Source organism: Mobula hypostoma, chromosome 2, assembly GCF_963921235.1.
Source record: "Mobula hypostoma chromosome 2, sMobHyp1.1, whole genome shotgun sequence".
NCBI classification, from domain to species: Eukaryota; Metazoa; Chordata; class Chondrichthyes; order Myliobatiformes; family Myliobatidae; genus Mobula; species Mobula hypostoma.
Window position 1 is genome coordinate 61,353,671 of NC_086098.1, and position 13,061 is coordinate 61,366,731.

The 13,061-nt window shown below is 38.9% G+C and overlaps 2 protein-coding genes across 3 annotated transcripts in view; one reads left to right on the plus strand and one right to left on the minus strand.

Annotated features, from left to right (window-relative positions):
- nol10 (nucleolar protein 10) overlaps positions 1-13,061 on the plus strand; it is a 126,803-nt gene that overhangs the window by 92,772 nt on the left and 20,970 nt on the right. The window contains exons 14-18 of the mRNA XM_063037585.1: positions 646-772; positions 2,734-2,813; positions 3,063-3,161; positions 3,649-3,732; positions 11,427-11,600. Coding sequence (XP_062893655.1) covers positions 646-772; positions 2,734-2,813; positions 3,063-3,161; positions 3,649-3,732; positions 11,427-11,600 — 564 coding nt within the window. The remainder of the gene's footprint in view (positions 1-645; positions 773-2,733; positions 2,814-3,062; positions 3,162-3,648; positions 3,733-11,426; positions 11,601-13,061) is intronic.
- Positions 1-13,061, minus strand: part of LOC134340420 (hippocalcin-like protein 1) — a 116,678-nt gene that overhangs the window by 5,545 nt on the left and 98,072 nt on the right. The window lies entirely within an intron of this gene.

Below are 13,061 nucleotides of genomic sequence, written 5' to 3' on the forward strand. Positions count from 1 at the left end.
GGGAAGCAGGAACAATTTGGGTGATAAGCTGTTACTTTTCTGGATTTGCTCATGTCCCCTCACCCTCCTCATCATACATGTCTTGCAATTTGCCTACCTCATTTCACTCCTGAAACATGAAGGCAGAAAAGTCATTTAGTTGAATCTTTTAAGCTTGTTATGTTCTACCTGATGTGGTTTGTTATTTTCTAATGTCCAGCTCTCACTGCTTAGTTGTAAATCCACAGCTGTTGTTGATTACTTATCGCATTGTTAGGCTTTTGCCTTCAGTCAGCCATTTTATATTGTGTGTATATTTCATTTAGTCACTATCAGAAGCATTTTGTTGGAAGTCGAGGGAATTTTGATCACCGGTTGAATCTATCTTTTGTGATAACACTGAGAAGTACTGTCTTTTTTACTCGGTTTGTGTACTGTAACATATTGGTGAATAATAAAACTGCCTTCAAATTACAGCTATGCCAGGACTGGAGTTTTTGTATTTGTCTAGCTTTAAAAAATGGAAATCTGTTGAGCATGAGCAGAATAAAGCTTATACTGTATAAATCAATTTATTGTTTTATGCTAATTTTAATGCTGAAGATAAAAATGAGTATTAATTTTGGCTATTTATGATTTTAACATTATTTTTCAATTGGAACATAGGCATTGGGGCCTGCACCCCGTTGGTGTTCATTCCTGGATAACCTAACAGAGGAGTTAGAAGAAAACCCAGAATCTACAGTGTATGATGATTATAAATTTGTCACCAAGAAGGATTTAGAAAACCTAGGTAAGTTGTGTTACTCATTTATTTGTACATTTGACCATGTAACTCTTTTATGAAGTTGATTGTATCAAGTATAGCTTCATAAAGCTCGTATTTTGTAAATGTCAGAGCAAACCTTTGGATAGCCCAGACAGCATTTCACACGTAATCCAGACTTCTATCTTCAGTGTTATTGAACTCAATAATCTTGATATTTATTGTGTTTAAAATGTATCTTATCCTACTTCTAGCCATTTCATGGTGCATGCACAAGTTATCAGATGGAGAAAATAAAATCTTTCAAATAAGCTAATTACAGAATATCTGTTCAGCAATGTTAACATATTTGTCATTTTCCTTCTGCTCAGATGATGGCCCTGGTGTAGTATTTTATCCATTTAATTTTTAGTTGTATATTATAGTCATGAAGTTCATGATGGCTGCCTTTTGGTGCTGATTCAAGGCCATCCTCTGGAAGATGCTTTGAATATAATAATGTTTGGAAATAGTTGCAGAAAAGAATCCTTGCATATTCAGCAGTTTGGTGTTTAAATGTGTAGTGTGCTACTTGTATCTCAACAGTATCTCATACTTTCTATACTTTTGGCATAGAAAATATATCACTGGGAGGACATCAGGGGTTGGGAATGGGGAGAGTATTAGGGAAAATTTGAAATGTCCTAAGTCTTAGTAGGATGATTAAAGAAAAACTTGATGAAAAGATGGTTGAAGTCTTTTCCAGAAATGGAAGAAAACAGGAATCTACAAAGCCTATAAAGAGGCAAGAGCTATAGTGCTAAAGTTGGAATTATAAAATGCAATGGAGGAACTTAAAAGAAAGGACAGTGGTGAGGACATCAACAAAATGTACTGGGAGACCAGTGACTGATACTGATGAATTTGAATAGGGCACTTGGTTACCAATGGCCTCACTTGTAGAAATCCAACTTTATGCAGATCCTGGTATACAGTTTTGAAGCATTTTATTATTATAAGCTTGAAAAATATTTTACTCATTTTTTGACTGGATACAATATATTTTCTATTAGCTTAATTATGGGTAATTAATGTCTTTGTTTCGATGAAATGAAGGAGTGACGTGTGTGTGGAGCAATAAGCCCAGTTTACTATAGAAAATAGATATTTGACTTGCAAAGAAATTGATTGACAGACAGTTCTTAGGACAGGTACCGTAATTTAACCTCAGTTGTCCTTTTAGCCTTTTACTGGCCAGCATATATAATTCGGGTTTTTTTTTGGTTGATAGGGAACGGATAGATGGTGCAGACTGTGAGGCACATAGGGAAAGTGTGGCCATGTGAATATCTTGAAAGCAATATAATTATCTTATTGGTTTTATGTTAATGGTGTGGGGATGTTAGTAAAGGAGCTTGGTGTTAAATGGCATTTGAGCAAAATTGTTGATCTAAATGGACTTGGCATTGACTGATTATGCCAAGACAAGTGGATGAAGATAAGAGAGAGGAGAGTCATCAAGGGAATATATTTCCTTCTACTAGAAGTAATTTCTCCTTCACTCTCTGTCCAGAATCTTCATCTATCCATTGCCTTTTGCAGATACTGCCTGAACTGCTGTGTTCTCCCATTATCTCAGTTTTTGCTCAAAGTTCCAGCATCAGCAGTATCATGTCAGACTCTTAGTATTCCATGTCACGAGAAAATATTACTTCCTAATTTCAGATACTAAATCTGTCATATTGTGTTATAGAGTACAATTTCTGGTGTTGTGATGGTGGTGGGGGTTTGAAAGAGAACTAAAAGAATGTTACTGATTTTACAAGCGCATTTTGTAGATGCTTACTGGATCTCCCTTCATTTCATTTAAAAAGTCAGTTTAATGAACTGCAACAGTTTTGGGAGAGTGATAATATAAAAATTGTGCAAAAGTAAATGTTTTTTTTACAGCAGTACTTTTTTTTTTAAAAAGTTGTGTTTTGTGCCATGTACATTTTTTTGAACTATAGGTCTTGCTCACCTTATTGGCACTCCATTGCTACGGGCATACATGCACGGATTCTTCATGGACATTCGACTATATCATAAGGTATCCAAATATTGCCTATATAATTGCATTCAGGGTTGGGTCCCTAAATCCTGTTTTACAGTGAACCATCCCTGCTGTATCTTTTAGTGTTAAATATAACAAGCAAGTAGTGCATGAAAATGACTAGGTTATAAACTTATTTTACATTTATTTCAATTAAATCCCAGTTTGAAATGGTCTATTGGAATATAATCTTTCATACAATTTACCATAAAAGGTTGCTAATACTTGAATTGTATAATTTAAAAGGTGAAAGCTATGACAAATCCATTTGCTTATGAGGAATATCGAAAAGATAAGATCAGACAGAAAATAGAGGAAACTCGTGCTCAAAGAGTCCAAGTTAAGGTATGAAGCCGCTGTTCAGTGTAAATGGTACAGTATTGATTTTTGCTTTGAAGCCAAGTATCGAGATACTATGAGTAGGATCTGTTATTACACTAGAAAACATTTTTAAATGAATTATAAAGTTTTAATAATAAAAATTCAAAGGTTTCACACTGAAAAATGTTCTCTGGTTTCAATTCACATTAAATAATTTAGTATTAATTTATATTTTAAAATGATTTGTTGGATGTAGCTTTTTTTAAAATCAGTCTGTTTGAATCTGAGGAATGCAGTTGAAGAATGAAATCTTTGTAACACTGCACTGTAATTCAGATTAACTAAATCTGGAGGCGTATTCAGTATTGATGCTTTGAGTTTTCCCTAACAGTTGCATACAGTAATAGCAAGTGTTTAATAACTATCCACACAGAGAGATCCTTTATAATTTTTAGTCTATGTATGCATTTTGTATAAATGTTAATTTCATTTTTAATATTCCAATATACAGCAATTGCCAAAAGTAAATAAAGAGCTGGCAATGAAGCTTATGGAAGAAGAAAAAGAACAAGAACAAAGAAAAAAGAAGGGAAAGGTAACAGTTGTTAACTATTAATTGTTGACCGATCTGCCGAATGTTAAATACTAGTAGAAAAGGATGTCTTTGTCTGTAGCAATGAGTTCAATTTTCTATGGATTTTGTTGAGTGATCCAAGTATTTTTTTTATGCTTTCACTTGATCTAAATCTGTTATTTGCAGACTGTAGTACTGTACTGGTTAAAAAAAATTTGAAAATATGTAAACTTACCACACGCTTCCCAATGTAAACTGCCCTAATGATCTTGCCTTTGTTGCATGAGATCTTGGTCAGTTTTGAATAGTTATCTTTATTGCTTGGCAAAATGCAGGACCTGAAAAAATTAACTTTGTGTATCATGGTTCTCTCACACAAACATTTCAGGAGGTGAGGAAAGCTTACTTTCAAAATTTCAGTCTGCCATTTATGAATCATATTTGTCAAGTTTATAAATTAAGTAGAATATGAATTGTACAAAACATTGAAGAGAGAGGGGGATAAAAAGACTGGATACCAAAGCAAGACCTTAGCGCAAATCAAAGAAAAGTTCATGGTAGTGCAAGAGCTGGTCTGTCATGTTCCATTGCTGAGGTGGAGTTAGGTTTGTGCAGGTTGGTTCAAGAACCTGATAGTTATAGAAAAGTTAAAAGGTAGTGGTCCAATGTCTACGCAGCAATCTGTACAATATTTTCAAAAAGTTAGACATTTTGCATCTTTATGCAGTAGCAGATCTTTTTTGTGGCCACACAGTTTGCTAATGTTACAGCTGTTAGATGCAAGTGGATTCCTATGAACTGGTACCTGATGGGTATTGATAACGAGTTGTTCTTTTCAGAGTTTGCTTTATAGAAGTTCTTTTTTGAGTAAGTTGCAAGCACCATTGCTTTCCACTTAATTCCCAAATTCTGAACATTATTTGCAGCCATATTAATCTCTTTTTTTTAAACAATGTTCTTATTTCCATGATTTCCTTTTGATAAAAGTGATATCAACAGTGTGGGAGTTTTTAACAAACATGAGGAAGTCTGCAGATGCTGGAAATCCAAAGCAACACACAAAATGCTGGAGGAACTCAGCAGGTCAGGCAGTATCTATGGAAGAGTAAACAGTCGATGTTTTGGGCCGACACCCTTCTTCATAACTAAGAGGGAGGAGGCAAGATGCTTGAATTCAAAGGTCGGGGAAGGGGAAAGAGGCTAGCTGGAAGGAAATAGGTGAAACCAGGTAGGTGGGAAAGGTCAAAGGCTGGGAGAAGAAAGAATCTGACAGAGGAGAGTCGACAGTAGGAGAAAGGGAAGGAGGGGAGGACCTCCCAGGGAGAAGTAATAGGCAGATGAGAAAAAGTAAAAGGTCAGAGTGGAAAATAGAGGGGAGGTATTTTTCTTCACCAGAAGGAGAAATTTATATTCATGCCATCAGGTCAGAAGGTACCCAGATAGAGTATAAGGTGTTGCTCCTCCACCCTGAGGGTGACCTCAGCTTGGCCCAAGAGAAGGCCATGGATTGACATAACAGAATGGGAATTAAAATGTTTGGCCTCCAGGAGGTCCCACTTGTGGTGGTGGTGGATGGTGCAGATATGCTCTACGAAGCAGTCCCCGAATTTACAACGGATCTCACCAATGTAGAGGATGCTAACATCAGAAGCACATGACACAATAGAGCACAAAAGCAAATGACCCCAGCAGATTCACAGGTGAAATGTTGCCTCACGTGGAAGGACTGTTTGGGGCCCTGTAAGGAGATGTGTGGGCACTTAAGCCGGTTGCATGGATAAGAGCCTATAGGGAGATTAGTGGGGAGGGACAAATGGACAAGGAAATCTCAGAGGGAGCGATTCCTACAGAAAATGGGGCAGCGGGGGTGGTGAGGTAAAGATACGTTTAGGGATAGGGTCTCTTCCAGAGATGCTGCCTGACCCGCTCAGTTCCTCCAGCATTTTGTGCAAGTTTTTGAAGTCTTACAATGCCCCGTTTCAAAAACTTATCACCCCACATGAGATTACTAAAGTTTCACTTGTAATTGATGTCACAACAAAATAAGTTAGCTGGTCATCAATTTTCCATTTCTGTTTCCCTCTCTCACCTTATCTCCTTTCCTGCCCATCACTTCCCCACTGGTACTCCTCCCCCTGCCCTTTCTTCCATTGTCTTTTACCGTCTCTTATCAGATTCCCCCTTCCTCCAGCCCTGTATCTCTTTCACTAATAAACTTCCTAGCTCTTAACTTCATCCTTCCTCCCCCTCCCAGTTTCACCTATCACCTACCACCTTGTACTTTCTCCACTCCCCCCCACCCCCCCCCCACACATTCTTAGTCTAACTTCTCATCTTTTTATCCAGTCCTGATGAAGGGTCATAGCCCAAAACGTCGACTGTTCACTGTTTTCCAAAGATGCTCCCTGGCCTGTGTAGGTGATGGATAAAGTGGTAGGCATTCTTGATGGTTTTACAGCGGTGGTCTATTACGCAGAGTCCTCTAACATTGCAGGTGATGTGTTGCCAGACAGAGACTTCTTTAGACCATAAGACACAGGGGCAGAATTAGGGCATTTGGCCCATCAAGTCTGCTCCATCATTCAATTATGACTGATTCTTTTATACCCTCCTCAGCCACACTCTCCAGTCTTCTCTTCGTAACCTTTGATGCCGTTTCCAATCAAGAACCTATCAATCTCCATCTCAAATACACCCAACAATCTGGCCTCTACAGCTGCCTGTGGTTTAAAAAAAAAACTGACAAATTTACCACCCTCTGGCTAAAAGAATTTCTCCACATCTGTTTTAAATGGATGCCCCTCTATCCTGAGGCTGTGCCCTCTTGTCCTACACTCCCCCACCATGGGAAACATCCTTTCCACATCAACTCTGTCTAGGCGTTTCAACATTCAAAAGATTTAAATGAGATTCCCCCACCCACCCCCAAATCCTTCTAAGTTCCAGCGAGTACAGAGATAGAGCCATCAAAAATTCATTGTATGATAACCCTTTCATTCCTGGAATCATCCTTGTGGACCTCGTCTGGACCCGCTCTAATGCCAGCCCATCTTAGATGAGAATCCCAAAACTGTTCACAATACTCAAGGTGAGGCCTCACCAGTGACTTATAAAGCCTCAGCATCACATCCCTGCTCTTGTATTCTAGACCTCTTGAAATGAATGCTAACATTGCATTTGCCTTCCTCACCACCGACTCTACTTGCAAGTGAACCCTTCGGGTGTTCTCCATAAGGAGTTTTGTTTTTTATTCTCTCAGTTTAGAAAATACTCTGCACATTTATTTCTTCTATCAAAGTGCATGACCATGCATTTTCCAACATTGTATTTCATTTGCCACTTTCTTGCCCATTCTCCTAATCTGTCCAAGTCCTTCTGCAGCCTTCGTGTTTCCTCAACACGACCTGCCCCTCCACCAATCTTCACATTATCTGCAAAGTTGGCAACAAAGCCACCTATTCCATCATTTAAATCATTGATGTACAGCATAAAAAGAAGTGGTCCCAACACCGACCCCTGTGGAACACCACTAGTCACTGGCACTAGCAATCAGCTGATGCTCTAACCATGCCAGTAACTTTCCTGTAATACCATGGGCTCTTAACTTGGTAAGCAGCCCAATGTGTGGCACCTTGTCAAAGGCCTTCTGAAAATCCAAATATAGAACATCCACTGCATTTCCTTCATCTATCCTATTTGAATGCCAACAGGTTCATCTTAAGGAAACTATGCTGACTTTGTCCTATCTTGTCCTGTGTCACCAAGTATTCCATAGTCTCATCCTTAACAATTGACTCCAACATCTTCCCAACCACTGAAATCAGGCTAACTGGTCTATAATTTCCTTTCTGCTGCCTTCCTCCTTTCTTAAAGAGTGGAGTGACATTTGCAATTTTCCAGTCCTCTGGCATCATGGCAGAGTCCAGTGATTTTTGAAGGATCATTACTAATGCCTCCACAGTCTTGACCTCTACCTCTTTCAGAACCCTAGGGATGTTTGGCACACTGCTAGTGTCTTCCATGTCGAAGACAGATGCAAAATACTCAGTGTAGTTCATCTGCCATTTCCTTGGCCCCTGTTGTTATTCCTCCAGCCTCATTTTCTAGCGGTCCTATATCCACTGTCATAGCTCTTTTATTTTTTTTTATGTACTTGAAAAAGCTTTTACTGTCCTCCTTGATATTGTTTGCTAGCTTGCTTTCATTTTTCATTTTTTTCTACCTAATGATTCTTTTATTTGCTTTCTGTAGTTTTTTTAAAAGCTTCCTAATCCTTTATCCTGCTAATTTTTGCTTTGTTGTATGCCCTCTCTTTTGCTTTTATATTAGCTTTGACTTCCCTTATCAGCCAAGATTGTACTATTTGGCCATTGAGTGTTTCTTCATTTTTGGAATACATCTATCCTGCACCTTCCTCATTTTTCCCAGAGACTCACGCCATTGTTGCTGCGCTGTCATTGTTGCCAGCATCTCTTTCCAATTTGCTTTGTAATTTCCTTTACTCCACTGAAATACTGCTATGTCAGACTTTACTTTCTCCCTGTCTAATTTCAAGTTGAACTCAATCATATTGTGATCACTGCCTCTTAAGGGATTTTTATTTTAAGCTCCCTGATCACTTTCAGTTCATTGCACAACGCCCAATCCAGTATAGCTGATCCCCCAGTAGGCTGAACGACAAACTGCTCTAAAAAGCCACCTAATAGGCATTTAACATACCAACTCTATTGAGATCCATTACCAACCTGATTATCCTAATCGACCTGCAAGTTTAAAATCTCCCATGAGTATCATAACCATGCCCTTTTGACACAACTGTTCTATTTCCCGTTGTAATCTGTGGTTCACATCCCAGCTACTGTTGGGAGACCTGTATATAATTGCCATCAGGGTCCTTTACCCTTGCAGTTTCTTAACTCAACTCACAAGGATTCAACATCTGATCCTATGTCACATCTTTCTACTGATTTTTTTTTACCATTCTTTACCAGCCCAGCCACGCCACCCACTCTACCTACCTTCCTATACCTCCGATACAACGTGTAACCTTGGACGTTCAGCTCCCAATTACAACCATTCTTCAGCCATGATTCAGATCATCCACCTTATTTCTTTTACTCTGTATATTGAGATATAGCAAGTTGTGTACTGTATTTGCTATCCTTTTTTATTCTGCATCCCTCATGCACTGATACTCACCCCTGCTGGCTGCAATTTTGTTCTGTCATCTGCCTGCCCTTCCTGACGGTTTGACTGGACACTGTCCTTGATTTTTTTTTTAAACTGTCCCTCCTATCCTGAGTCCCTTCACTCCAGTTCCCTCCTCTCAGCCAAATTAGTTTAAACCCTCTCAAACAGCTCCAACAAACCTGCCCTCAAGAATATTGGTCCCCCTTGGGTTCAGGTGCAACTCTTCAACCCATGGGTCATGCCTCCCCAGAAGAGATCCCAATGATCCAAGAACCTTAAGCCCTGCCCCTTGCATCAACTTTAGAACCATGCATTTATCTGCCAAATCATCCTGTGTCTACTCTCACTGGCACGAGGCACAGGTAGCAATCCAGAAATTACTACCCTGGAGGTCCTACTATTCAGCTTTCTGCCTAGCTCTCTTAAATTCTCTTTAGGCTAGCTTAATTAAATCTTCCTGCTGTTATGTTAAAAGGATTGGATTATGTTGTTTCATTTTTGTTTGTCACAGCACTTAGTTCCTCAAGTGCTCACTTGGTATCTGCTGGATGTGAGATGTAGACTGCATTCAGGATGATGGTGGAGAAGTCCTGTGGAAGGTAGAGCAATTGGCACTTCACTGCTTGGTGTTCTGGGTCAGGGGCAGAACTGGGATAAGATTGCCATCTCTGTGTACCATGACAAATTGATCATAAAACAGATGTTGTCTTTTCTCTTGCCCAATGCTACCATCTAGTCCAAGTGGATTTTAAAACCTCTTGTGTCAAGGGAGATGGGAATGAGACCTGTCCCTGTGAAATAGAATACACAGCAGTCCCTCGTAACCTTCTGATAAAGCAATCTTGTTCTGAGATCTTCAGTCTTGTTTTTTCAACTTCATGTTAAAATGGTGTATCAGAATTTGACAGCTGCAGAGAATATTCCAGCTGATGTCCTTGGAGGATCTAACTGGGCAAAAGAAACTTCTAAGTTCAGGCACTGCTCCACTTGGTTTCTGCTTATGTCTGTCTCTGTTTCTTTTAGTTTGAATGATTTCGCGAGGCAAAATTCTCTTTTTGTTTAAACCTTGTCCAAATATTGTGGCAATTTTTCAAGTTTAGTATTGCCATCTGGATCTGAAACAATTGTCTAAAACTTTACAGGCAGTTGCTGTGGTGGAAGGAAGGAGGGGCAAATGTGGATTGGGAAAATAGATTAACAAGTAAGGTAGTAGATCCAGCTAGGGCAGATGTTTTAACGCGATATATTAAATACCATAATGCAACAAGCTTGGGATTTTGGTGCTGAACTGCTAGATTTCCTGGACTACTGGATATTGTTCTATCTAACAATCTAGCACCCTAATTGAATTTAACTTGATTTTCATTTTCCCAGAATGAGAACTCCCATCCTGATAAGTTTGAAGGGAGTGCAGCAAGTAGCGCCTGGTTAACCAGATGCCAACCATCAAGGTTTCTGAACAATTGGATGCTGAATGCAGGAAGTAGTCAAATGGCATACTATAGTACATATCGCACTATCATCCTGCCTTCATCAATCTCCTTTGTGACCTCCCCCCAAAAAAATAAATAAAATTAGTGAGCAAGCTTTCCCTTTCCCAAGGCCATGCTAACTATCCTAATCAGTTCCTGCCTGTCCAATAATTTCATAAGGCTCACTGACCTACCAGGTTAAATGTTTCAATCCCTGGTAAATTTCAGATTCATGCAAATACAGTAGGAACTGAGCAAAAGACTACAGAGTAAGTTTTCAGTGAACTGGTAGATCATCCTTTTTAAATGTAAAAGTTTTAATGGTTTTCAATTATCAGTTGGCATGCATTATTACTTGTGTGAAGAGAATCATGTGTTACCTATTCAATAATGTGATTAGCAATTAACCTCAATAAATATGCCATCCTTCAAAGAGCTTCCTACATTTCAAAATTCTCCCTACATAAGTAAGCAGAACAAGTAATTTGCAGTTACTTCTAAAGTGTGTGATTGTCTCTTAAAGTTGAAAGAATGAGGTCTGTTTTACAAACTGAACTGTAGTCCTGTTGAATATTGAATTTCAGTGATGACTTCCTGAATTCATACGTGGATTTATAATTCAAATATTTTGAGTACATGAATCTTAGGTTAAATTTGAACAAATATATGGAAACCATAGAACGCCTTTATGTGCAACATGTCCTTCAAACAGAAAGGTAAAAGTTTGGCAACTGTGGTAACATGGAAAATGATCTGTTTCTGATTTCAGCTAAATAGTAAGGAACAGACATATCTGATCAGCAAAACAGGGGCAATAATTTGAAAGAAATTACATAATTAACTTCACAGTACACTCTTTGTCATTTCTATTTGATGATTTTTCAAGCTGGTGAATCAATTTGTTATTTTGATACATGATTTTAAACAGCATGGGGAATGCTGATTTATTTTCCAGCAATATAAATATATATAGATTTGTCTTTTACTTTTTAAATTAAATGATGTGTTATGGTTTGCAAGAAAAACTCTATCTTTCCCCCTTTTTATTGTTAGAATCTATCCAACATTCTGCGAGATGAACGATTCACAGTCATGTTTGAAAATCCAGACTTTCAAGTGGATGAAACCAGTGAAGAATTCAGGCTCATAAATCCAATTGTGTCCAAAGCCTCAGAAAAAAGAAAGAAAAAACTTAAGCGGCTACAGGAGCAAATGGAGACAGTGCAGGTAATGCATTGATTGAAATAAGGGCAATACCTTGTGCTAAAGAGCTCTAAAAGTACGTTAAAGCAAGCCTTTAAATGGTTGCAGTGATAAAACTGCATTATGGGAGGTGACTGGGACAGAGGTTTTATTCTGAGGCAAAAATTTCATTCTTTTTTGAAATGAAAATACATTGCTGAGTATCAGTACAGTTGAAAACCTGCTTGTTATCAGTTATAATTATGTGAAATCAGCAATGTTTTTCTGAAAGTCCGAAGGTGCAAAAAATTGTCTTTATCTAACATACATTAATTAGTACAAATACATTGGTTTTTTAAAAAAAACTTGGTAATTACTTCAAATTTTGACATGTTTTAATTTATCTGAAATTAAGTTGCTTTGCATATATTCGCAAACACGAGGAAATCTGCAGATGGTGGAATTTCAAGCAACACACAAAAAAGTTGCTGGTGAACGCAGCAGGCCAAGCAGCATCTCTAGGAAGAGGTACAGTCGATGTTTTGGGCTGAGACCCTTTGTCAGGACGCCCGAGACGTTGACTGTACCTCTTCCTAGAGATGCTGCCTGGCCTGCTGCGTTCACCAGCAACTTTTTTGTGTGTTGCTTTGCATATATTTATGACTTTTGTATTTAAAACTATATTCTTGCGATACGAATATATTTTGTTAAGCAGGGTTACTCTGACTAGTTAATAAGTTAGATTTACTGTCCAGACAGCAGACAATTTTTAAATCTTGCATTTATTTGATATTCAAAGATGAGTTTTTGTTATTGGGTTAAATTCAAAAAATGCTGAAGGATTTTTTGTTATTGGGTTAAATTCAAAAAAGCCTTGAATGGAGATGGGGCAACACACATAATAGTTGCTGGTGAACGCAGCAGGCCAGGCAGCATCTCTAGGAAGAGGTGCAGTCGACGTTTCAGGCCGAGACCCTTCGTCAGGACTAACTGAAGGAAGAGTGAGTAAGGGATTTGAAAGTTGGAGGGGAAGGGGGAGATCCAAAATGATAGGAGAAGACAGGAGGGGGAGGGATGGAGCCAAGAGCTGGACAGGTGATAGGCAAAAGGGATACGAGAGGATCATGGGACAGGAGGTCCGGGAAGAAAGACGGGGCAGAGGATAGGCAAGGGGTATATTCAGAGGGACAGAGGGAGAAAAAGGAGAGTGAGAGAAAGAATGTGTGTATAAAAATAAGTAATGTAATTGCCCATCCTCTGGGTCCCCCCCCACCCCCCGTCTTTCTTCCCGGACCTCCTGTCCCATGATCCTCTCGTATCCCTTTTACTTATCACCTGTCCAGCTCTTGGCTCCATCCCTCCCCCTCCTGTCTTCTCCTATCATTTTTGATCTCCCCCTCCCTCTCCTGTCTTCTCCTATCATTTTCGATCTCCCCCTCCCCCTCCAACTTTCAAATCCCTTACTCACTCTTCCTTCAGGTAGTCCTGACGAAGGGTCTCGGCCTG